Consider the following 27,445-nt stretch of genomic DNA (forward strand, 5'->3'; position numbering starts at 1 on the left):
TTCCTAGGCCAGTGATGACACGTTCATTGGTCACGTGGCCTAGAAGTGATTGGGGCTGAGCGAGATACCAAGCACAGCCGCTATACAATGTCCATTGCTGTGCTTGGTAAGCACGGAGAATGCCGCTGTGCTCACAAGAAGGCCGGTGCCTTCTCAAACTGATTAGTGGGGGTCCCAAGGGTCAGACCCCCACCGATTAGATACTAATAACCTATCCTGAGGACAGGTCATAGATATTAAAGTTTTGGAAAACCCTTTTAATTTCAAAAGCCAATCTGGAATCTGATTGCTCTTGGCAACTTTGAGGGCGGAGAGCTTTACAAAGACAATATTTGTTCCTGAGAACCAACATAGCACTATATGTGATGCACCATTAACAGTTTCAGATCTTGTGGCTATGGATGAACTAAATGACCTGAGATGCCATTATGTGAGATTTCCATGTAAAGGTTAGGACTCTCCCACATGACATCATATATTGCTTATTAATGGTGAATAAACCAGTGATAAATCCTGAAAGTTCTCTTCTCTGTTGCAGAGTGTATTGGTATCTACCCATCGTGGTGGACACATGCTCCAGACTAAACAGAAGCTGGGAAGGTCCTACTGCTTTTATGCTTCAGTGAAACTTGTACTTTCTGGCAGGCTTGAGATTTATGTAGGTTTTCTTCATGTCCTCACTCTCAGGTTTCTTCATATCTTTGTATCTCTCCCCCTTTGTGCTGACCACTTGATTGTCAATGTATCTAATCAGTTTCTTAGGGGCCTGAAAATACACAGATAAAATGAAAGCTGTGGGGACTAATTATGCATTTTATATGCTAAAAACCTCCTTGGAAAACTATTTTTACAGGACTTCTGCCCACATTAAATTAGACATTGTATAACCTATATTTATTAAAGAGCATATCCATAATTATGACAATTGAAATAACTAGCTATCAAAAGCCAAGGACACCACATAAAGTGCATATGAAAATAGATGGAACTGGGGTGAACTAATAGTCAGAGCCTGTATGAACTATACTGAAGGCATCGCTTACAACAGTCACTGCTATAAGTAATGGATAGAGACACCTTCCAAAATAATGCAAACTAGACCTAAAGTCGTTGAGACTGCTCCGGCCATACAGACGCACTAAATCTACATGTAACTGGCATGTTGCTGCTTTCTCCAATAGACCTGGTGCTATATCTGTACAATATTCTAAAAAAATATTCTACTTGGGGACCTTTCACCGATTCTTACCCTATGAACTAAGTATACAGACATGTGGAGCGGCGCCCGGGGATCTCACTGCACTTACTATTATCCCCGGGCGCCGCTCCGTTCTCCTGCTATGCCCTCCGGTATCTCCGTTCCCTAAGTTATGGTAGGCGAAGTCTGCCCTAGCGCTGGCCAATCGCATTGCAGAGCTCACAGCCTGGGAGAAAATAACCTCCCAGGCTGTGAGCTTTGCGCTGCGATTGGCCAGCGCTAGGGCAGACTCCGCCTACCATAACTTAGGGACTGGTATCTCCGCCTACTATAACTTAGTGAGCGGAGATACCGGAGGGCATAGCAGGAGAACGGAGCGGCGCCCGGGGATAATAGTAAGTGCAGTGAGATCCCCGGGCGCCGCTCTACATATCTGTATAGTTAGTTCATAGGGTAAGAATCGGTGAAAGGTCCTCTTTAACCCAGCATATTTGACAATACAGCATATTTCAAGCCTTATCTTTGACATCTGCCCATCCACATATCAATATGGATGCTGTCTTAAGATTAGAATACCCCTTTTAAATGGGTTTTCCAATAAACAACAATTATTGCCTATTCACAGGATAGGTGATAAACTTGAAACCGAACTCTGCTTCGGTTCCAACTACTACCTCGGAACAGAAGCAGTTCAGTTTCAAGTTTTCAAGTGGTTTTCCACTTTAAAAATCGACTTCCGAAGTTATTCAACCAAGTCACACGCAACTTCGCAAATAACTAACTTCGGCTCATCGAAGTCCATACATTTTAATACTGTACGAAAATGGATCTCCGTACAGTATTAATCCGAAGTTTTGAACTAAGCGACTTCGGATGTAGCATCCGAAGCTTGCTTCGCTCAACACTAGTGATAAATATATGATCACTGGGGGTTAGACTACTGGGACCGCCACAGTTTACAAGGGGTTACCAATCCCTTATGTGCATGGAGAGGTATTGTGCATGTGTTATGTGCAATGCTCCAATCACTGTCTATGGAAGTGCAGAGTACAGTGCTCAGATGTCAGTCCACTGATCCTGAATGCATCAGTGGTCATGCATGTGCCCTACAGCTCCACTCCCACAGGGGCTAGGGGACCCTGTTCTTGCGATTGGTGGGGGTCCCAGTGGTGAGACCCTAAGCAATCATACATTTGACACCTATCCACAGGATAGGTGAAAAATTATGTTCATGGGTAGACCTCTAAACAAAAATGTTGACAGGACAGGCTGAGGACAGCAGGAAAAACATACCGAATTTTCCGGCGTATAAGACGACTTTCTAACACTAGAAATTCTTTTCAAAAGTCAGGGGTCGTCCTATACGCCGGGTATACTCAGCTCCGATGGTATATTCTAACCCCCAGGAGTTCCCATGGTGACAGGGACGCTTGCCTGCGGGTTAGAATATACAGGGACCCGCGGCTCAGAGGAGTATACATTTATTAACTGTAATCTTTAACTTTAAATCAGCGCTCATCTCTTTACTAGGGTACCTTACTCTCAGCTCCGGTAACAAGCAGTGCGGGCGGCGCTCACTCACTAGGCGGCGCAGGCGTGTGACGTCAGTGAGTGAGCGCCGCCCGCACTGCCTGTTATCGGAGCTGAGAGTAAGGTACCCTAGTAAAGAGATGAGCGCTGATTTAAAGTTAAAGTTACGGATTACAGTTAATAAATGTATACTCCTCTGAGCGGCGGGGAGGGGGATCTGTGGATGGCACATGGGGAGGGGGATCTGTGGATGGCACATGGGGAGGGGGATCTGTGGATGGCACATGGGGAGGGGGATCTGTGGATGGCACATGGGGAGGGGGATCTGTGGATGGCACATGGGGAGGGGGATCTGTGGATGGCACATGGGGAGGGGGATCTGTGGATGGCACAGGGGGGGGGGGATCTGTGGATGGCACATGGGGAGGGGGATCTGTGGATGGCACATGGGGAGGGGGATCTGTGGATGGCACATGGGGAGGGGGATCTGTGGATGGCACATGGGGAGGGGGATCTGTGGATGGCACATGGGGAGGGGGATCTGTGGATGGCACATGGGGAGGGGGATCTGTGGATGGCACATGGGGAGGGGGATCTGTGGATGGCACATGGGGAGGGGGATCTGTGGATGGCACATGGGGAGGGGGATCTGTGGATGGCACATGGGGAGGGGGATCTGTGGATGGCACATGGGGAGGAGGATCTGTGGATGGCACATGGGGAGAGGGATCTGTGGATGGCACATGGGGAGAGGGATCTGTGGATGGCACATGGGGAGAGGGATCTGTGGATGGCACATGGGGAGGGGGATCTGTGGATGGCACATGGGGAGGGGGATCTGTGGATGGCACATGGGGAGGGGGATCTGTGGATGGCACATGGGGAGGGGGATCTGTGGATGGCACATGGGGAGGGGGGGGATCTGTGGATGGCACTGTTATGGGGAGGGGGATCTGTGGATGGCACTGTTAAGGGGGGGATCTGTGGATGGTACTGTTATTAGGAGGGGGATCTGTGGATGGTACTGTTATTGGGAGGGGGATCTGTGGATGGTACTGTTATTGGGAGGGGGATCTGTGGATGGCACTGTTATGGGGAGGGGATCTGTGGATGGCACTGTTTAGGGGGGATCTGTGGATGACACTGTCATGGAGTGGATCTGTGAATGACACATTTAGCATAAGATGCTATATAGTGTCATCCACTGATCTCCCTCCCCATAACAGTGCCATCCACAGATCCCCCTCCTCATAACAGTGTCATCCACCGATCCCCCTCATAACAGTGCCATCCACAGATCCCAGTCAGTTCCCTGGACTGGAGAAGATCGTCTTGAGGACAGGGAGGGCTGGGCATTCAGGGGTAGTCTTATACGGCGAGTATAGCCCAAACCCTATATTTTTAATGGAAAAGTTGGGGGTCGTCTTATACGCCCAGTCGTCTTATACGCCGGAATATACGGTACCTTTTTGGTGGAGAACTTACCAGGAGTAGTGTGAATATGAACATTTATTCTGCCAAGCACTGATCCCACAAGTACACTGGAGCTCTCTGCAATGACCTGCTTCACAGCCCCTGCCCTCTGCTCTGAGTGACAACTGTCATGGTCTCCTGGTTGGATGATAGAGCTGTCACTCAGAGAGGAGGTTCTATGAAACAGCTTGCAGAAGCAGTTTCTGGCAGAATAAGTTCAAATTCACACTATAAAAGCTCCACAAAAGGAATGTTTGTCCTGCTCCCCCCAGCCTACCTACTGCCGTCAACAGTTTTGCAGGGCACAAACTACTGGGATTCCCTGTAATGTTGGATTAAAGAAAACAAAATGATAGTGCTACATTCTGTATTCACATTTTATTTTGAGCTGTAATGTGCTGTTGTTCTTACCTCTTTAGGCATCAAAGGCCTGTGTGTTTTTTTGTCGTCGTCGTTGTCAACCAACATGTATCTGAAGACCATAGAAGAATCAGAAATAACAAATGCACAACATTATGAGTAGGCCTACCACAACATGTATCACTACCTGTGTTCTCCAAAGAGTTTGACTATCATAATAGTCAATCAAAGAACTAATACTGCTAGTTTGAGCTTAATGGGACAGATGAAACGTTCTTTAAACAGCACCAAAAGAAAAAAATATTACGTTCTGTATTAACAGGTTAAAGGGCATCTGTCAGCAGATTTGTACCTAAGAAACTGGCTGACCTGTTACATGTGCACTTGGCAGCTGAAGGCACCTGTGTTAGTCCCATGTTTATATGTGCCGACATTGCTGAGAAAAATGATTTTTTAATATATTCCAATGAGCCTCAAGGAGCAATGGGGGTGTTGCCTCTACTCCTAGAGGCTCAGCTCTCTCTTCTATTGCCGCACCCTCTGCACTTTGATTGACAGGCAGGTATGATCACGTTTATACTACCTGGCCCTGTCAATCAAAGTGAAGAGGGCATGGCAGTTGCAGAGAGAGGTAAGCACTAAGGTATAATGGGCAACGCCGCAGTTGCTCCTTGGGGCTCATTTGCATATATTAAAATATTTTTTTTTCAATAACACAGGCACATATGAACATGGGACCAACACAGATGTCTTCAGCTGCGAAGTGCACATGTAACAGGTCATCAAAGGTACAAATCTGCTGACAGATGCCCTTTAATTTAGATCAGCTAGCTGAGAACTCCCACATGGCTGTAGCTTTCACCATCAATTTTTACAATGATTGATCAAGGAACATGGGAACAGTATTAACTATTGAATATATTGTGGTTATAACAGCGGTTCTATAGCCATCTCCTTGAGGAGAAACTGACAGGCTTCTTCTCATTTCCCTTTGCTTCATAAACCATTATGAGGTGTTGTTACTAGTTATACTATTACTACCTACGGATGATAATGTGGATTAATAAAAGTGAATTATCTGCTGCAAAGTACTTACTTCTGTAAAATGAATTCTTTCATGTCTTCTTTTTGGGGATTCTTTAGAAATATCGGACAAACAGAAATAAAGTTATTAAGAATAACTCTACAGATAACATTTTGTGACGACAAAGTGGTTTTCAAGTGACTTTCGTTATGAGAATATTAAAAGTGCTGCTGTACACATACATATTAGATGATGGTCAGGCTCAGCCGACAATACTCTAATGTGTATGGCAACTTTTTAGAAGTTTGGATGCATTTTCTGCTTTTCATGACCCCTGACCACATTCAATGGTGCTTTGGTATGGGTACTAGGGTAACCAGTGCTTTGTTCTGAAAGCACCAAACGCTCCTTAGGACCAGTTCACATGTCTGGTGCTTTTAGTACAAAAACCACCAGAGGGTTAGGCTTCCACATTATCCAAGAGATGCTCTATACAATTAATACCTTGGGACTGTGGAGGTTATGGAGGCAAGGGAAACTCAATGTCATGTTCCTGGAACCAATTTATTACTATACACAGGGGAAGACTGCCCATAGACCCCAAAGGGAAATTTCCTGGTGTGCCGATGCTGAGCGGGCTGACCGAGTCCTGCTCAAACTACCGACCAGGTACATAGCGATCTGATACTCTCAGCATTAATTAATGCTAGGAATTTCAGGTACTCATGCATCTGGCCAGCAACTGCAGGTGCCCTCCTGTATTCAACTGTATCGCCAGGAGAGGCAAGGGTGTGTTTTGTGCTAGACTATGGTGCTGCTGGTGCAATATAAATCTGGATTCATCTGAACAAGCACTCTCTTGTCCACTGGAGTCTTGTCTTCTGTTTCCCTTAGACCAGGGATGCCCAACCTGCGGCCCGCCAGCTGTTGCCAAACTACAACTTCCATCATTCTCTGCTGTAGGCTGATAGCTGTAGGCTGTCCAGGCATGCTGGGAGTTGTAGTTTGGCAACGGCTGGAGGGCCGCAGGTTGAGCATCACTACCTTAGACAGCAATGCCACTCGAAACGGTCATCTGTGGTTTTATCCCATTCATGCTATGGAACAAGTTGTGCATTCAGACACATTAGTTTGGGCAACAGCAATGTATTCGTCTGAAATTTGCTTGACTATGCGCAGCCTACCTGTCAGACAAGTCTTTCACTGGGTGTTTTTCCTCAAGGACGCCATTCTCTGTATGCTCTTGTCACACAAGAAAACCCCACAAGATTGGGAGATTTTGAAATACTGGCCCCATACATGTCTCGTTCGAAGTCGCTCTCATTGCTGAATTTTCCCTTTCTAATGTGGATTCACACTCAAATTGATCCACGGAAAACATGTTCACTTGATTTAGGCTGAACTCCGAGGTCATGCCTAATTCCCATACAGAAAAGCTGTAATCATGAAAGGGCAGATGACCCTTATAGCATGGCCAGTCGGTGTAGATCATCTGTTTAGACAAATGTTTTAACATCCTAACAAAGGGATGTAAATTGGGAGTAGATTATAATATTGCACCGTGTCCTGAAAAGTCCTCGTCACTCACCTGTGGTTCTGATGTATCCTCAAAAGTCACCTCTTTCTCCACTATTATCTGCACGGCATCTTCTAGGTTTCCTTTAGCCATAGACAACACTTTCTCAGCTTGACGCACTGTACATGCTGGGAACATCTCCAGTAGCAGATCTACATTCATTTTTGCATTGCCTTTTTCCTGAAAAGTAAATGTAAAACTAAGAGTCCATTCACACATCCGTAGTGTATTGCGGATCCGCAATAAACCCGGCCGGCACCCCCATAGAACTGCCTATTCTTGACCGCAATTGCGGACAACAATAGAACATGTTCTATTTTTTCCGGCCCCATAGAGAATGAATCGGTCCGGATTCGTTCCGCAACGTTGCGGAACGGATCCGGACCCATTCTACGGACGTGTGAATGGACCCTAAGAACGAGTTCATGTACTTGCTTATAGAAAATTTGTGACTGAATAACTCACAGTAGTCCATTCCACCGTAAAGAGTAACACCAATGGGACTGTATTGCAAGACTGTTATACACATACACACAGTTTGATCTGCAGGTAGTATGTTATAGCACAGGAGGAGCTGAGCAGATTGATAGGTATACAGTAAATTTCTTGATAGAAATCTCCAGTCATTCTTGGCTAGGAGTCTTATCACCTCTGGCTAATAGACGGGTGTAGGAGAACGGGGTCTTATTGCAGAGTTGGCCATGTTGTCCTAGTCATCTTTTATCTCTACCTCGAAGAACTTAGTGAGAAGTAACTTCTCCATAAGAGTATACATTCTAATGTGCTGTGTTTCTAGTAGAGAAAATAATTCTTTGGTAATCAATTTCAGGACATGTCTTCAACTAGAAGTAGCCAAGTGGTCATGCTGATCTACTCAAAAACAAGAGAGCACTGGATACTTGTAAGGCCTCTTTCACACGGGCGAGTATTCCGCGCGGATGCCATGCGCGAGTTGAACGCATTGCACCCGCACTGAATCCTGACCCCTACACTTCTATGGGGCTGTGCACACGAGCAGTGATTTTCACGCATCACTTGTGCGTTGCGTGAAAATCACAGCATGCTCCTCTTTGTGCGTTTTTCACGTAACGCAGGCCCCATAGAAATGAATGGGGTTGCGTGAAAATCGCAGGCATCCGCAAGCAAGTGCGGATTCGGTGCGATTTTCACGCACAGTTGCTAGGTGACGATCGGGATGGGGACCCGATCATTATTATTTCCCCTTATAACATGGTTATAAAGGGAAAATAATAGCATTCTGAATACAGAATGCATAGTAAAATAGGGCTGGAGGGGTTAAAATTTTTTTTTACTCACCTTAATCCACTTGTTCGCGCAGCCAGCATCTCTTCTGTCTTCATCTGTGAGCAATAGGACCTTTGATGACGTCACTACGCTCATCACATGATCCATCACCATGGTGATGGACCATGTGATGGGCCATGTGATGAACGCAGTGACGTCATCAAAGGTCCTATTGCTCTCTCTGCTATCTGCTCTCTCTGCTACTGCCACACCCTCTGCACTTTGATTGACAGGCCCAGGCAGGTATGATCACGTTTATACTGCCTGGCCCTGTCAATAAAAGTGCAGAGGGCATGGTAGTTGCAGAGAGAGGTAAGCACTAGGGTATAATGGCAACGCCCCAGTTGCTCCTTGGGGCTCATTTGCATATATTAAAATATATTTTTTTTTCAATAACACAGGCACATATGAACATGGGGCCAACACAGATGTCTTCAGCTGCCAAGTGCACATACAACAGGTCAGCCAGTTTCTTAGGTACAAATCTGCTGACAGATGCCCTTTAATTTAGATCAGCTAGCTGAGAACTCCCACATGGCTGTAGCTTTCACCATCAATTTTTACAATGATTGATCAAGGAACCTGGGAACAGTATTAACTATTGAATATATTGTGGTTATAACAGCGGTTCTATAGCCATCTCCTTGAGGAGAAACTGACAGGCTTCTTCTCATTTCCCTTTGCTTCATAAACCATTATGAGGTGTTGTTACTAGTTATACTATTACTACCTACGGATGATAATGTGGATTGATAAAAGTGGATTATCTAATCGGGTCCAAAATTTAGTGCATCTTATAATTTGAAGACTGCCTTCAACGCTCCCCCTACAGTCTCTACCCGGGTATCGCAGCCTGCTGCTATTGTCACAATGCATGCAAGAAGATGCATCTGCCCTGAGCCCCCGCTTGCATGATACCTCAGGCTGAGGGCATCGCTGGTTCCATGGCGCTGCTGCAGGGCTGATCCTGTGTGTGCTGCTGGATCCCGTGCAGGCAGGGCAGCTCTGAAAGGTCGACCATTAGGACTGGTGATGGAGGCTCACATTGTCAAGTGGGTTGTAATCAGCTGCGTCAATATTCAGCAGCAGCAGAGGTATTTGTGCTAGTATTGAAAAACTTCCCCTGAAACAGTATCATCCACAGATCCCCCAAAACAGTGCGTCACCCGCAGATCAACCACAACAGTGCGTCACCCGCAGATCAACCACAACAGTGCGTCACCCGCAGATCGACCGCAACAGTGCGTCACCCGCAGATCAACCACAACAGTGCGTCACCCGCAGATCAACCGCAACAGTGCGTCACCCGCAGATCAACCACAACAGTGCGTCACCCGCAGATCGACCGCAACAGTGCGTCACCCGCAGATCAACCGCAACAGTGCGTCACCCGCAGATCAACCGCAACAGTGCGTCACCCGCAGATCAACCGCAACAGTGCGTCACCCGCAGATCAACCGCAACAGTGCGTCACCCGCAGATCAACCGCAACAGTGCGGCACCCGCAGATCAACCGCAACAGTGCGTCACCCGCAGATCAACCGCAACAGTGCGTCACCCGCAGATCAACCGCAACAGTGCGTCTCCCGCAGATCAACCGCAACAGTGCGTCTCCCGCAGATCAACCGCAACAGTGCGTCACCCGCAGATCAACCGCAACAGTGCGTCACCCGCAGATCAACCGCAACAGTGCGTCACCCGCAGATCAACCGCAACAGTGCGTCACCCGCAGATCAACCACAACAGTGCGTCACCCGCAGATCAACCGCAACAGTGCGTCACCCGCAGATCAACCGCAACAGTGCGTCACCCGCAGATCAACCACAACAGTGCGTCACCCGCAGATCAACCACAACAGTGCGTCACCCGCAGATCAACCACAACAGTGCGTCACCCGCAGATCAACCACAACAGTGCGTCACCCGCAGATCAACCACAACAGTGCGTCACCCGCAGATCAACCAATTTCATTGTGTCATCCACAGATCCCCCATAATAAGTGCGTTATTCTGTTACTTCATTAAATATTTTAGCACACCATTTGGTTCAAAATATTTTTTTTCTTATTTTCCTCCTCTAAAACCTAGGTGCATCTTATAGTCCTGTGCGTCTTATGGTGTAGAAAATATGGTAAGTTCCTTCCCAAGAAGAATTGTCTCAACAGTCTACTTCAGTTGCGGACAGAGTCCAGCAAAGAGGGGCCTGAATGTGCCTCTCCCCTCTTTTTGAATATCAAATATTAAAACCAATTTCTAAAATAGACAACCCTTTTCAATTTGACAGTACTGCAGTATTAAAGGGTCTGTAAAGTCTGAACGAGCTGTGTCCTGCGGCAGTTCCCCCAGCAGCTAGCTACGGTAGTCGCCGACACTGAATAACATTAGTATGAATGCAGCTTAGCTCACCTGGGCCTCTGCTCCTTCAGATGCTACATGTAATCTGCTTTCTCTGGGTTCAATGCCATCAGAATCTCTTGCTAGCAGTGAAGTCTCAGATGTTTCAGGAGAATCGTTTTCTTCAAGAAAAAGCACATTTTGAAACTGGAGAAGTAATTTCAGATCTCAATATAAACCCTGAAGAGCTAAGTGAAGACTAAGGGGGTCATTTATTAAGACGCTGGCCTTAATAACCCCTATATCTAGCGGTGGATCCACATCCAGCACCAGTCTAAATGTAAGACAGCTTCCTTGCTGGTCATCTAGTCTACCTAGATTTTGTCTTATAATACGCCTGTGAATATCCCAGCTATACTTACACCTTCATTTTCTGCACATTGGGGCAGATTTATTAATGTATTTACACTAGGTTTGGTGGCATTGAGAATACATTGAAAATACACTGATAAATATGACACCCAATAGTAGACAGACCGGTGAACCATTCATACAGTCCGTGAATAATAAGAAATCTCTCCAACATCTCTCCCAGTTCTTCCTGTCAATAAAAGACAGCATAAAACGTATCGTTCATCCTCCTGTTTTCCATCCAGATTTTTGTCATTTTGTCTTATTTTTGTGCTATGGAGATGACAATTGGGCGGTCATCAAAATTAGTGCAAAGAAAGAGTGTTGGAGCTGCCTTTTACCAACCAATTCAATTTCAGATCTCATTTTCAAAGGTCCTTTGGAAAACGAAAGGGAAACGGTTTCACTTTCTACAGGGAGTGCAGAATTATTAGGCAAGTTGTATTTTTGAGGATTAATTTTATTATTGAACAACCACCATGTTCTCAATGAACCCAAAAAACTCATTAATATCAAAGCTGAATATTTTTGGAAGAACTTTTTAGTTTGTTTTTAGTTTTAGCTATTTTAGGGGGATATCTGTGTGTGCAGGTGACTATTACTGTGCATAATTATTAGGCAACTTAACAAAAAACAAATATATACCCATTTCAATTATTTATTTTTACCAGTGAAACCAATATAACATCTCAACATTCACAAATATACATTTCTGAAATTAAAAAACAAAACAAAAACAAATCAGTGACCAATATAGCCACCTTTCTTTGCAAGGACACTCAAAAGCCTGCCATCCATGGATTCTGTCAGTGTTTTGATCTGTTCACCATCAACATTGCGTGCAGCAGCAACCACAGCCTCCCAGACACTGTTCAGAGAGGTGTACTGTTTTCCCTCCTTGTAAATCTCACATTTGATGATGGACCACAGGTTCTCAATGGGGTTCAGATCAGGTGAACAAGGAGGCCATGTCATTAGATTTTCTTCTTTTATACCCTTTCTTGCCAGCCACGCTGTGGAGTACTTGGACGCGTGTGATGGAGCATTCTCCTGCATGAAAATCATGTTTTTCTTGAAGGATGCAGACTTATTCCTGTACCACTGCTTGAAGAAGGTGTCTTCCAGAAACTGGCAGTAGGACTGGGAGTTGAGCTTGACTCCATCCTCAACCCGAAAAGGCCCCACAAGCTCATCTTTGATGATACCAGCCCAAACCAGTACTCCACCTCCACCTTGCTGGCGTCTGAGTCGGACTGGAGCTCTCTGCCCTTTACCAATCCAGCAACGGGCCCATCCATCTGGCCCATCAAGACTCACTCTCATTTCATCAGTCCATAAAACCTTCGGAAAATCAGTCTTGAGATATTTCTTGGCCCAGTCTTGACGTTTCAGCTTGTGTGTCTTGTTCAGTGGTGGTCGTCTTTCAGCCTTTCTTACCTTGGCCATGTCTCTGAGTATTGCACACCTTGTGCTTTTGGGCACTCCAGTGATGTTGCAGCTCTGAAATATGGCCAAACTGGTGGCAAGTGGCATCTTGGCAGCTGCACGCTTGACTTTTCTCAGTTCATGGGCAGTTATTTTGCGCCTTGGTTTTTCCACACGCTTCTTGCGACCCTGTTGACTATTTTGAATGAAACGCTTGATTGTTCGATGATCACGCTTCAGAAGCTTTGCAATTTTAAGAGTGCTGCATCCCTCTGCAAGATATCTCACTATTTTTGACTTTTCTGAGCCTGTCAAGTCCTTCTTTTGACCCATTTTGCCAAAGGAAAGGAGGTTGCCTAATAATTATGCACACCTAATATAGGGTGTTGATGTCATTAGACCACACCCCTTCTCATTACAGAGATGCACATCACCTAATATGCTTAATTGGTAGTAGGCTTTCGAGCCTATACAGCTTGGAGTAAGACAACATGCATAAAGAGGATGATGTGGTCAAAATACTCATTTGCCTAATAATTCTGCACTCCCTGTATTCAAATTAGATTTACATCCCTCACCCAAAACTTTTCAGAATGAAGCTGCATTTACACCTACCAAGGAGCGTTCCTTCCCGATAGTCGGCTGTTCGCTCATTGAAGGAGACCGCTGCATTTACATGCAAGGATCGAGTATGAGGACTAGGGATCGCTATTGCGATCATTCGTCCTCATACGGCTGCATTGTTTCTGGGCAGCAGATCCCTGTTTAAACAGCACGACCTGCTGCCCAGAAACGATAATTGATCGACAGGATCACATGATGAACGAGCGTTTCGCTCGTTCATCGGGTGATCGGCTGCGCCTTTACACAAGCAGATTGTTGGGACCAAGCATTCACAAGAATGTTAGTCTCAGATAATCTGCCCGATTATTGCACTGTGTAAATCCAATAATCCACTTTAAGGCTCAGCTTACATGTCAACATGACATTGTGTTTAAATCAGGATTGTGTCATGTCACATCATGTTAGTCTGCAGCTGAATACAATAGAATCAAGATGTCACCTTCAACCAAAAATATCTTATATAGGATAATAAAGAACAATTCAGCAATGGGCAAACTCAACTGTATTTATTTTCTTGCTATGAAAACTGATAAAGAAAAATAAGGAACATATGTAACTTACCCTTTTTATGAGCTTCACTTAGCCGTCCTGATAGTTCAAACATCATTTCGTACACTTTTTCACTACAAAGAAAGACAGGTAATTTTAAAAAGATCCCGTTATTCAAGAATCAAATATCTAAACAATGTGAAAGCAGTTAGATCAAAAATTGGGGTCCAGGCCACAACTGTGTTATTTATGTAACTTAATTGACAGCAGAATAATGTGATCTTTATATAAATATGTTGATTACATAAGCAGATTTTTTCATTCCTTTTCTGAAAAAAGCCAGCCCCCCCCCCCTCAATATGTGACTATTATGCTATAAATTTGGGAGGAGATGACATGAAAGGTTAATGTCTTCCTTTCCCTGGGACAATCTAAAACCATACAGGGACATCCTCCTCTCTGTCCACACAGTCTGCTTGTCCCCTCCAGCTCTTCTCCTCCACACAACGTGAAGCAAGAGCTGCAGGAACGGTACATGCAGCTTTTACTTCAACCTACTCTAATTCAGGCTAGATCATGACTAGCCTGAAAAAGAGCCCTCAGAAGCGAGCCACCTCTGCAGTGACACAGCCCGATCAGTATTGCTCGAATTAACCGAGCTTGGGCTAATCAGTGGGGGGTTAAGGGAAGGACAAAGTCAATGTTGGACATCACGCTCACCCAGGATCTGGCAGCAAAAGTGTGGATATACTGTATCTAGGAAAAACACACAACAGGAACACCATTCATGGGTGGCTTTGGCTTTTTCTGGATCACCTGAGGCTTAAATTTATGGATTTATAGGGGTATTCCGGTTGGTTGAAGTTATCCCCTATCCACAGAAAGTTGTCCTCTATCAGTACTATGGAATACCCCTTTACGCCTTTTTTTTTAACCCACCATGTACAGTGCCATGCAAAACTATTCATCCTTCCCCCTTAGTGTTTTTTCTGTTTTGTTGCATTAAACCCTTAAATTAAGTTGATTTTTGGAGGGTTTATGGTTCGTACCATTTGATTTACACAAAATGACTACCACTTTGAAGGTGCAAAATATTTTTACTGTGACATTTTTATGTGTCTAAGCATTCATCCCCTGAAAGTCATTAAATGTCAGTACTTTGTGGAGTCACCTTTTTCTAAAATTACAAATGCAAGTCTCATGGGGTATGAGCTTTGCATATCTAGACACTAGGATTTCTGCCCATTTTTCCAGGCAAAATTGAGGCAAACCCGCAGATCCGCAAAATACAGATACCGGCTGTGGGGCCCAATTGTTTGCGGGCCTAATAATAATAGAAATGCTTATTCTTGTCTGCAAAATCGGCAAGAATAGGACATGCTATATAATTTGCAAGTCAGACACAGATGCGAACAGCACACGGATGACATCCCTGTACTGTCCGAATTGTTTACAGATCCATAGAAATGAATGGATCGGACGCATACCAAAAAGACAGTCGCGTGTATGAGTCCTTAGCTGAATCTCTGATTAATGCCTTCCTTGCCTGTCTGAGTTTTAGTAGGTGGCCTTCTCCTGTCAGGTTTCTAGGTGTGCCATATTCTTTACATTTTGTTATAATGGATTTAATGGTGCTCTATGCGATGTTCAAAGTTTGGAATTTTTTTTATAACCTAATCCTGATCTATATAAACTTCTCCACAATGTTGTCTCTGGCCTGTGTGGAGAACTCATTGGTCTTCATGTTACTTACTTAGTAGTGTTGACTTGGGCCTTCCAGGACTGCTGTAGCTATACTCACATCATGTCACACTTTGATTGCGCACTGGGCACGATTCAAAAAATTATGTGACTTGGCGCATAGCAAATGTGGTGCCAATATTCAAAAAGGGTCCAAAATTGTGAGTACAATAAAGGAATTCAAGAGGGGCCTGGATGTATTTCTGGAGCGTAATAATATTACAGGCTATAGCTACTAGAGAGGGGTCTTTGATCCAGGGAGTTATTCTGATTGGAGTCGGGAAGGAATTTTTTATTCCCCTAAAGTGAGGAAAACTGGCTTCTACCTCACAGGGTTTTTTTTTGCCTTCCTCTGGATTAACTTGCAGGATGACAGGCCGAACTGGATGGACAAATGTCTTTTTTCGGCCTTATGTACTATGTTACTTCTGATGTGAAAGGTTTGTCCAGACCGTATATAGGGGTTTCATAGGGGATGAATACATATGCACCTCAACTTTTCAGTTTTTATTTATTTTTTAAACTAGTTATTTTTTATCCTACTGTAACAATTTGAATTATCTTCTCAGGTCCACTACAAAAAATCTACATTAAAGTCCATTTTCATTCAAAGGCTACAGACACTCATTTAAGCTATATTCTTACCAGTTTGATAAGAGTTTAGTTATAATGAGTGTTTATGAGGTCAGGAGATCAGAGATAAGGCTTCACATGCGCCATCAGCTGACAGGACTCACAAGTGATACTCTGCAAACAGACTGACTTTTAAACCGTGTATCTCAAAAGCGGCTCAAATTTTTTAATAAGGAGCAACTGAAAAAAAGTATTTTTAGCCAGAAATGAGTAAGGATACTCTCACACTTGCGGCAGAGGGTTCCGGCAGGCAGTTCCGGATGCAAACGGACGTCATTTGTCAGACGGATCCGTCTGAAAAAAGCATTGAAATACCGGATCCGTCTCTCTGGTGTCATCCGGAAAAACGGATCCGATATAAAAAATTTTTGCATTTTTATAGGTCTGCGCATGCGCAAACCAGAAAGCCGGATCCGGCACTAATACACTTCAATGTAAATTAATGCCGGCAAGTGTTTTTGGCCGGAGAGAAAACTGCAGCATGCTGCAGTATTTTCTCCGTCCAAAAAACATAAGAGGGACTGAACTGAAGACATCCTGATGCATCCTGAACAGATTGCTCTCCATTCAGAATGCATTAGGATAAAACTGATCAGTTTTTCCGGTATAGAGCTCCGGTGACGGATCTTAACACCGCAAAAGAAAAACGCTAGTGTGAAAGTACCCTAAACTGCAGTAATAACAAATTGTCTCAAATTAGTCCTTAGCCTTTATGGTTGTAATGCAACAAAACAGGAAAAAAATATCAAGGCAGGGGGCTAAATACTTTTGCAAAGCACTGTATCTATGCAATTCGCTTCACATAAGTAGCTATAGATTTCACACTATATAAAGTCAGGGATCGCTTCTTAGAAGAAAAAGCACACATAAATTTGTGTGGCCTAGCAGAACTGCCCCTCCTGTTAACACTGCAAAAATGTAAAAGCACATTTCATTAAAGGCCAATGGTAAGTGGAGTTCTTGTCTACAAAGATATGGCTACCACATTGAAAACAATTACTTTCTTTATTAACATTACCACTGTAATGAAGAACACCTTGGTGAGATTTATTAAGATTGTCGTTATGTACATCTGTCTTAATTAGTGCCAACATTTTTAAGAGAGACACACCTGTGCCCCAGAAATACAATCTACTCCAGCCAAGAGTTGTGGCAGATTTCAAGCGTAATGTGTGCCCGGCCCACCTCCTCCCTTCCACCTTTTAAAGGGTGTCAGAAAAAGCTAAAAAGTTTTGGCGCAGTTCGGCATTTGGGACAAAATTGCGCGACTTTTCTGGCATACAGGTAAAATAAATGTCTTCCCTTGTTCCTCCAAGGATCAAAGTAAACAGAAGTAGTCTGAATTACGTGAAGCAACCAATACAAAATGGACGCCAGATAATAAGAGAGAAAAATAGGTGTTAAATATTTTACCTGCCAATTTCTGCAAATCCTGGGATGTAACCCTTCAACATTTCCATAAAAGTTTCCATATCAAAGTCTTCCTCTGAGGAATCTTGAGATCCCAGTTCTTCTAAAACCCCAGTGAAGTATGAAAAGAACACTTCATCCATAGCACTGAGAAAGGGAGAAACCAAAGAAGTGTATGCACAGTTTAGTGGACGTTATTTCAAGTAACAATTACTCTTACTACAGTATTTATTATGTCCCCAATTTCAATGTACTATGAAAATGGCCTAGTAAGTAATGCCATCAGCTGCAGTCCCCTATATTGGAGTGTTTTAACCTACATAGAGGTTTTGGAATGAACAAAGGGGTAGCACTAGTAATTGCAATCAATGAGATGTAAAAGGGACGAATACAAGAACCATAGGAGTCGCTGTAGTAGAAAACAAGCAAAATGTTAGGGTCAAATAGTACATTTCTAAGCGCTTTGAGGGAGATTTATAAAGACTAGCGATTAATAAGACGCTGGTCTTATTTTGCCCTGCACTAGAAGATGCAACAAATGACTCTGAATAAATTTGTTGCATCTTCTGCTGTCCATGTGCCAGAAATGAAATCTACTCCAGGCAGGAGCTGGAGTCGATTTCTGGTGTAGTGTGCATCATGTTGTCAAATGAGACAGGCAGCACGGCTCCCACCCACGCCCTCCACCTGCAGCCGTCATTTCGGAAAAGTGGCGAAGTTGTCGGAAAAGGCTAAAAAGTCACACATTTTATCGCAAAACGGCACTTGCAACAGATTTTGACTTTTCTACGCCAGTGTCATAGAGTCTAAATAAACCTCCCCCTTTGACTACTTGGCTCCTGAGATTATTCCAGCCCTGTTCTGAATACGTACATCCAAGTAAGGCCTCATGCACACAACAGTATTTTTTCACGATCCGCAAAACGGGATTCCGTGATCCGTTTCTGTTTTTTTTCTCCGTGTGTCTTCCTTGATTTTTGGAGGATCACCAGACATGAAAAGTGAAAAAAAAAAATCTAAGTCAAGTTTGCCTTGAAAATGATAGGAAAAAAACGGACGCGGATGACAATCTTGTGTGCCTCCGTGTTTTTTCACGGACCCATTGACTTGAATGGGTCCGCGAACCGTTGTCAGTGAAAAAAATAGGACAGGTCATATTTTTTTCACGGACTGGAAACACGGATCACGGACGCGGATGACAAACGGTGCATTTTCCGAGTTTTCAACGGACCCATTGAAAGTTAATAGGTCCACAGAAAATCACGGAAAACGGAACAACGGACACGGAACCCAACAACGGTCGTGTGCATGAGGCCTAAGGGAAGACATTAGTGGAACTGTCATTTTTTTCCAATCTGTGGAGATTTAAAAATAAATAAATAAAGTGAAAGAAGTTAAAATAGCAAAGAATCGTTACTCACCTCCACAGATCCCCCACCACTGCTCCATTCTCTGCTGGAGAATAGAGCAGCAGTGGGAAATCGGTGTAGGTAATGATTTTTTTGTTATTTTTAAAATCTGACCGCGGTGGTGACTGGCTCCCCACATCATGACAAATGGTCACATGACGCAAGAGGATCCCATGACTGCCGCAAGAATGATTGGCCCCAAACCGGATGTTTTCAGTGAGGGAGCCTAAAAGAGCATTACAGGTGGAACAGAAGCGGTGGAGAGCCAGCGCTGGGAAGAAGGTAAATAAGCTTCCCTTTACAGGTCTGGCCAAGTGAGGGGGTTTGCCAATTCCCTACGCCCATTCTTGCACAACCCCTTTAAGGTATGTAACTTACGCTTATTAACACTTCAATGTATATCTAGAAAGTGTGCTTCAACAGGGGATGCAACTGTGCTTAAAGGGATAATTAAAGGGGTTGTGCATAAGTTCTAACATTATCCCCTATACTCGAGATATGGCTTAACCATCTAATTGGTGGGAGTCCAACTAATGGGATGCCCAACAACCATGTCAATGATCGTCCTGTTTTCAAAATGGAGTACCAGGTCGCGCATAATCACAGCAGATCAATTCATCTTCATGGAAGTGCTTAAGATAGAGTGCTGTATGGAGCGGTAGCAGTCATGCACGAACTGCCACTCCATTAATTAGGAGAAACAGGACTCCTGTTCTGGTCCCAGCAGTCTGGTCCCAGCAGTCTGATCCCCGTGATCACATGGTTGTCCCCTATCTTGTGGTTAGATAATAACCTTAGAATTTGGCACAACCACTTTAAGATGGAAAGTACACAAAAAATCCTAGCTTTTCTTTCCTTAATCTTTTCATCTGTTCCTTTCCTGTCCATATTTTGTCTCCAATTGTAATAAGTCTTCTATATGTTTGCTAGGAAATCAGCCATGTTCCTCCTCATTCTATTCACCTTCCTCTGCGTGGCTGTAAGACAACTGGCTGCAGAAGGAACCTCCCTCCTCTTCAATAGGACACAAAGATAATAAGTCCCACCCCTCTCAGCAGATACCACCTGAGAATGGAAGACCTCAGAAGGAAATTAACCCATACTCTCTGCCAGATTTCTATAGGACTTTGTTTCAGAAACATACTGAAAGAGAACCAGTTGGGGCAAGTTAATTTCTTGTTTGCTTTTATCTTTCATTTCCAAGTATGGGGACCAGGTTAGATTTCTGCACTGTAGAGATCAAAGCCATCAACATCATCTACAACTTATTGATTCACAGCCTAGTAGAACGTTAAAAAGAAAACAAAAATATTTTATTAAGAACCAGTATTTAAAACGGGCTTATACACCCTTTTTGGTATGTAACAGGCAAACAGGGAACCAGGTGTGTAGAGAGGGACTTAATCTATGTGCCATCTACACACATGGATACCTGAAAAACCTGTGGTGTGTACAGTCGTGGCCAAAACTTTTGAGAATTACATAAATATTGGAAATGGGAAAGAGGTTCAATTCTTGTTAAGAAGGCTTCAGGGCGTCCAAGAAAGTCCAGCAAGCACCAGGATCGTCTCCTAAAGAGGATTCAGCTGCGGGATCGGAGTGCCACCAGTGCAGAGCTTGCTCAGGAATGGCAGCAGGCAGGTGTGAGCGCATCTGCACGCACAGTGAGGCGAAGACTTTTGGAAGATGGCCTGGTGTCAAAAAGGGCAGCAAAGAAGCCACTTCTCTCCAAAAAAAAACATCAGGGACAGATTGAATGGACTGCTGAGGACTGGGGCAAAGTCATTCTCCGATGAAGCCTCTTTCCGATTGTTTGGGGCATCTGGAAAAAGGCTTGTCCGGAGAAGAAAAGGTGAGCGCTACCATCAGTCCTGTGTCATGCCAACAGTAAAGCATCCTGAGACCATTCATGTGTGGGGTTCCTTCTCATCCAAGGGAGTGGATTTTGCCCACAATTTTGCCCAAAAACACATCCATGAATAAAGAATGGTACCAAAACACCCTCCAACAGCAACTTCTTCCAACAATCTAACAACAGTTTGGTGAAGAACAATGTATTTTCCAGCACAATGGAGCACCGTGCCATAAGGCAAAAGTGATAACTAAGTGGCTCGGGGACCAAAACGTTGACATTTTGGGTCCATGGCCTGGAAACTCCCCAGATCTTAATCCCATTGAGAACTTGTGGTCAATCCTCAAGAGGCGGGTGGACAAACAAAAACCCACTAATTCTGACAAACTCCAAGAAGTGATTAGGAAAGAATGGGTTGCTATCAGTCAGGAATTGGCCCAGAAGTTGATTGAGAGCATGCCCAGTCGAATTGCAGAGGTCCTGAAAAAGAAGGGCCAACACTGCAAATACTGACTCTTTGCATAAATGTCATGTAATTGTCGATAAAAGCCTTTGAAACGTATGAAGTGCGTGTAATTATATTTCACTACATCACAGAAACAACTGAAACAAAGATCTAAAAGCAGTTTAGCAGCAAACTTTGTGAAAACTAATATTTATGTCATTCTCAAAACTTTTGGCCACGACTGTAGGTTTTATGATTGGCATACTATTATTTCACCCAGCAAGTCCATATCACACCCAGGCATTATGTTATAACCACCAAGGCAGAAGTGTTGTACTGGACCATACTCTCCCCAATACTCAAACCCCAGTATATAAATACTAAGCACCTGTGCAGTGCACCTGGGAGGGAGGGAGCCTTGTATGGCACAAATCACCCAGTATATTGCAGCTAAACATTCAAGCTGCCTTCTGCCCTGCCTACTGTATGACCACTAATAATAGACAGCAATCGCTCGACTCGTTTCTGCGTGGGAGTCTATCACCACGCTTCCTCAGGAGAGATATGGGTAAGTAAGTGGCACAGGTTGCCGCAGTGAGAACGCTATGATGGCCGTACGTTGCCGCCAGAACGCTGAGTTGATATTGTATAAGCCCCTCCCCCAGGGGTGTGTGTGCCTGTACACACAACCAATCAGGAAAGTAGGTGTGTCAGACTGACACTACCCCTCCCCAACAAGGCAGAATGACAGAGCGAGGCATTACAGCCCGGGTAGAGAGCGCGAGAGCGCAAGCGCGCTATAAAGGTATAAGGGGAACTGATGCTGCGGCGATCTCTTATCCAGTATATTATACATCACTGCTGGTCATAGGGATAACATAGAGAGGAATCTGGTATGCAGGCAGTATACAAGCCTCCCTCCCAGGTGCACAGGTGCTTAGTATTTATATACTAGGGTGTAAGTATTGTGGAGAGTATGGTCCAGTACAACACATCTGCCTTTGTGGTTATAACATAATGCCTGGGTGTGATATGGACTTACTGGGTGAAATAATAGTAAGCCAATCATAAAACCTACACACCACAGGTGTTTCATTTCAGGTATCCATGTGAGTAGATGGCACATAGATTAAGTCTCTCTCTACACACCTGGTTCCCTGTTGAATACCAAAAAGGGTGTATAAGCCCGTTTTAAATACTGGTTCTTAATAAAATATTTTTGTTTTCTTTTTAACGTTCTACTAGGCTGTGAATCAATAATTATAAATAAGAACGTATACGATTTAAAATCATTTTCTTTTTGTGTTTTGATCATCTAACAACTTACCTTAAATCAGCATCAGGTATATGAGACTGGATGAAACCCGTCAGCGCATCTCGGATAATCTTTTCCATAGACATCCCTTTTATTATTTAGACCTAGAAATCAATAAGACTGGGTTTTAGGACACACCTCGGTTTCAGAGCACAGCTGCTGAAGAAATAAATATAGCTTTTTACGTTGTATCCTTCTGCTTGGAGATGAGACTAAAAAAAGCAGCAATTTGCTGTGGGGAAAGCAACGGAAATAGATGAGTGGAAAATAGAAATAGCTGTTGAGGCGCTGACTACCGTTCCTGAATCAGATCACTGTCTGTATTACTAACAATCTCCAGCCGAATGCAATAAACACTGTTCTGAGCAATCGTCTCGCCACAAAACCCCTTCTGGCAGCTCATACAAAGTGTATTACCTAGCACCTCTGATGAAAAACGCACAGCATAAGGCCTCATGCACACGACCGGATCAGTTTTGCAGTCTGCAAAATACACATGTGGTTTGTGTTCTGTTGGCTGACTTCAATGGGTCCTTGGTCCACATTTTGTGGACTTGTTCTTTTTGTGGAACCGACATACTGATTCAGAAAGCATACAGATGATCCGTGTGCTTTCCGCATCCGTAAGTCCATTCCGCAAATAGATAGAACATGTCCTATATTTGGCTGCAAAATGTGGACAACGGACCTACTGAAGTCAATGCGGATGCAACATGGACAGTATCTGTATTTTGTGGCCCACAAATACTACGGTCGTGTGTATGAGGCCTAAGGCCATATTCACACCAGTCTGTTCTGCAAGGTGTATGTTGCCTTTTTGTATAACCAGAATACAGTAGTTTCCTGTGCTATTCTTTCCTGTAAAAAAAAAAAATTAAAAGATATATAGATCCAACATTAATCAATGTGATGTCACAGGATCCATTACGTGACAGATCGGTCATAACTGTCCTAGCTATATAAAAAAATAAGCCATGGCACAAGTTTGAACTGAGCCAAACAGTACATGTATACTCAACACCGTTTCAGACCATGTTATAGGGGGGTTCAGGGATTAAAACATCAATGGGGGTCTTACTCCAGGCTACGTCACCACTGAGCTGTTTAAGAAGCCATGGCGCTCCAGTGAGAGCAGTGGCCTCTTCCTTTGGCCGGTGACGTCACGTTCATCGGTCACATGGCCTACGCGCAATTCAGTCCTATTCAAGTGCATCTGCACAGTCAGGCAGCCCCCGAGGCAGCCTGACCGCACAGGCGTAACTCGCGTACATTGTAGCTTGAAACCAGGCTAGGATCATGTTCCCAATGTACGGCATGTGATACCCATAATCTAATTACACCAGGCAGCGCAGAGCTTGCTCAGTAGGGTAATGTTAGTCATTAGGGATGAGCGAATCAACTTCGGATGAAACATCCAAAGTCGATTCACATAAAACTTTGCTCCAATACTGTACGGAGCAGGAGCTCAGTACAGTATTAGAATGTATTGGCTCCGATGAGTTGAAGTTATTGCTTCGCAAAGTCTCGCGAGACTTCGCGTAATAACTTCATAAATTTATTTGTACTGTAAAAAAACATTTATCTCAATGTAGCCGCAAAAGATGGATCCGTAAGTCCATTCCAGCAAAAAAATAATAGAACATTTCCTACTGCTGTCCGTTTTGCTGAAAACAGGCAAAAGCAGAGTAAAAAAATGACTCCAGTCAGGGACTGGAATTATTTTTTCTCCAGGCATGCCAGAAGTGCGCCTAATTTATGGTGCCTGAAAAAAAGCGTGTAGACCTACAGCACGCTGCATTTTTTAATCCCTCCAGGACAATTTTCTTTTTTTTTTACTCCCTGCCTTCCTGAAGCCAAAACTTTTTACATTTTTCATTCACATAACCATATTAAAGGGGATGTCTGGATTCAGAGCTGAACCCGGACATACCCTTATTTTTACCCAGGAAGCACCCATGAGGCTAGCATCGGAGCATCTCATGCTCCTATGCGCTCCCTTGCCCTGCGCTAGATCGCGCAGGGCACGGGGTCTTTTGTTAGCGCAGGGCAAAGGAGAGCATTGGAGCATGAACTGCTCTGATGCTCAAGTCAGGGGGGCTGCCTGGGTGAAAATGGGGATATGTCCGGGGAAGAGAAGTGACAAACATGGCTAATTGGTGACTATGATTACCGTTGTGCTGTTCTCTGTACACAATAAATATTTTTATAATTTTGAGATGTGGTAATTCTAATGATCTTTATTTTTTTATAGTTTATTTTTAAAAGGGGGGTGATTCGAATATGAATTTCTTTTTTTTACTTTTTACAACTTTTTTTTTTTTTTACATTTCTTTTAAAGGGGTTTTCCGCTTTTTTATATTGATGACTTATCCTCGAATAGGAAGAAGCCATCCCATTGAAGTAAAAGGGATGGTGTAGTTGTAATGAAACCTGCTCACCACTGCAGCTGCGACGGCAATCTGGTAAACAGTGACCAAAAAAATGCACCAAAAAAATTGTAAAGTGCAGAAAAAACAGCAGCATAAACCTCTGTATGAAAGCAGCCAATAAAAAGTAGTAGTTGCTAGGGTATCCCCTTTAAGATAAACTATGAAAAAATGTCTACTAAATGGCTTGCGGAGGCAATCTGGCATCTTCACAAAGCCGATAGAGGTGAAACGCGCGTCGAGGTGTCCGCGTTAGGGGCAGGATTTTTTCGCTTGTGGTGCATCATGTCACAGGGTATGTTCCTTATATGTATATGAATACATGTTTGACTCCGGCCTCCTGGCATGATTGTGGTGGCTAGTGTTGAACCATTTTGTGTTTACATATGTGCCGTTATTTGTTCATTGGACATTTTACTTTATGATATTATACACATGCTCAGGGTATACGTTGCGTGCATGTGGGGGCATATGTTTACATGAAGTGGTTTATTACTTTACATAACAACACGCATACGAGGACAGACATCTGTATTTGTAATCTACTGTTCAAGATATAGATCACCCCTGTGTACCTGCCCTTTGCCATGTTTCCTGCATCCTTTTCCATCTAGTCACTTTCTGCCAACTGATCAGATATTTATATTTTGTATAATAAAGATTGTCATATAATTTTTTATATCTATGTGTCCCATTGGCTTTTTCTCTTTTCGGTGTTTGAGCTGAGATGTATGGTGTCCATGGGCGTGATTTATTTAACATAGGATAGGGAGGTGTTTTGTAGGTTTTGTTATCTTTACAAAGAGAAGCGTGAAAACAGGGTTCTCGGCAGAGCGTCGAGGTAACATTTTGGTAGATCTCCAGCGGAACTGTCCTTTTATGTACAACAATATGGACACTTCTACGAGTGAGAAAACATTATCATCATGTCTAGAAGTAAAACAAGTAACCTGATCAAATGCTGGATATCTTCTATGCATTTGACACTGAAGGACAGATTAGAAAACGAAACAGAAGAAAACGATTCCTATAGTTGTCACAAGTCGGATGTAACATCAATCAGATCTCTGAAGCAGCCAAGGGATCAAAGTTACACTTGACAGAACCATTGAATTCCCAGTCTGATCAGTCATGGACTTGTGCAACTTCACAATTCTGTCTGGAGCAGCTATTAGACTGACTGGTATTCAATGCAGTAATTAATACCGATCCAGTCCTGTAAACTGAGGAGGAAAGCCGTTCAATTCACGGGCGTTTTAAACAGCGCTAGCCCCAAACAGCTGCTGCTTCAATACAACTGAGAAGCTAGAACCAAGGCAGAGTTCACATCACGGTTCTTCTGATCTGTCAGAAGAAGAGAAAAATAAATATAAAAAAAAAAAAAAAAAAAAACAGATCCATTATTTTGAGCATCAGTTATGAAAAGTTTGCATCAGTTTGTGTCAGTTATTTTTTCATGCAGGACTTTTCTCCCGTAAAAAATAACTGATGTCTGACGGAAGTGACAGAAACTGAACATAACTGATGCTCAAAAAAAGCGGATCAGTTATTTTCAGTGATAACTAAGGGTACTTTCACACTTGCATTAGAGGATTCCGGCAGGCAGCTCCGTTGCCGGAACTGCCTGCCGGATCCGGAAATCCGTGTGCAAACGGATAGCATTTGTTTCCGGATCCGTCTGACAAATGCATTGAAATACCGGATCAGTCTCTCCGGTGTCATCCGAAAAAACGGATCCGGTATTTATTTATTTTCCGCATTTTTTAAGGTCTGCACAACCGGATCAGTTTTTAAGGAACACTTGGTACCGGATCCGGCATTAATACATTTCAATGGAAATTCCGGCAAATGCTGCGGTATTTTCTCTGGCCAAATACCGTAAGAGGGACTGAACTGATGCATCCTGTAAGGAATGCTTTCCATTCAGAATGCATTAGGATAAAACTGAAGCGTTTTTTTCCAATATTGAGCCCCTGTGACGGAACTCAATACCGGAAAACTTTAACGCTAGTGTGAAAGTACCCTAATGCTCAAAATAACCGATGCTAAAAATCACTGATCCGTTTTATTCTTTATTTTTCTGTTTAGAATCACAAAGAGCTAAATGATGATGTGGCGTCCGTGTGCATTCTGTATTTAATGGAACAGCTGGCCCCTAATAGAATAGTCCTATCCTTGTCCGTAATGCAGACAGTAATAGGACATGTTCTATTATTATAAATCCTTTGTATGTAGTATAAATAAACATGCAGTGGTCACAGTAACTTTCGCCGCCCCCTCCCATTTCCTAGGCAGTGGTCACAGTAACTTTCGCCGCCCCCTCCCATTTCCCAGGCAGTGGTCACAGTAACTTTCGCCGCCCCCTCCCATTTCCCATGCAGTGGTCACAGTAACTTTCGCCGCCCCCTGCCATTTCCCATGCAGTGGTCACAGCATATAACAGGGATGGAAATCAGCCTTGCCTCTT

The 27,445-nt window shown here is 43.7% G+C and overlaps 1 protein-coding gene across 1 annotated transcript in view; it reads right to left on the bottom strand.

Moving 5' to 3' along the window:
- CUEDC2 (CUE domain containing 2) overlaps window positions 1–27,445 on the bottom strand; it is a 48,980-nt gene continuing 21,535 nt past the window's right edge. The window contains exons 2-9 of the mRNA XM_040436667.1: window positions 22,565–22,656; window positions 17,535–17,678; window positions 13,821–13,882; window positions 10,872–10,981; window positions 7,174–7,341; window positions 5,658–5,710; window positions 4,613–4,673; window positions 1–766 (exon numbers count right to left, since the gene is read on the bottom strand). Of these exons, the coding sequence (XP_040292601.1) occupies window positions 620–766; window positions 4,613–4,673; window positions 5,658–5,710; window positions 7,174–7,341; window positions 10,872–10,981; window positions 13,821–13,882; window positions 17,535–17,678; window positions 22,565–22,638 (819 nt within the window). The 5' untranslated portion in view covers window positions 22,639–22,656 and the 3' untranslated portion in view covers window positions 1–619. The remainder of the gene's footprint in view (window positions 767–4,612; window positions 4,674–5,657; window positions 5,711–7,173; window positions 7,342–10,871; window positions 10,982–13,820; window positions 13,883–17,534; window positions 17,679–22,564; window positions 22,657–27,445) is intronic.

This window comes from Bufo bufo, chromosome 6, assembly GCF_905171765.1.
Source record: "Bufo bufo chromosome 6, aBufBuf1.1, whole genome shotgun sequence".
Classification (NCBI taxonomy): Eukaryota; Metazoa; Chordata; class Amphibia; order Anura; family Bufonidae; genus Bufo; species Bufo bufo.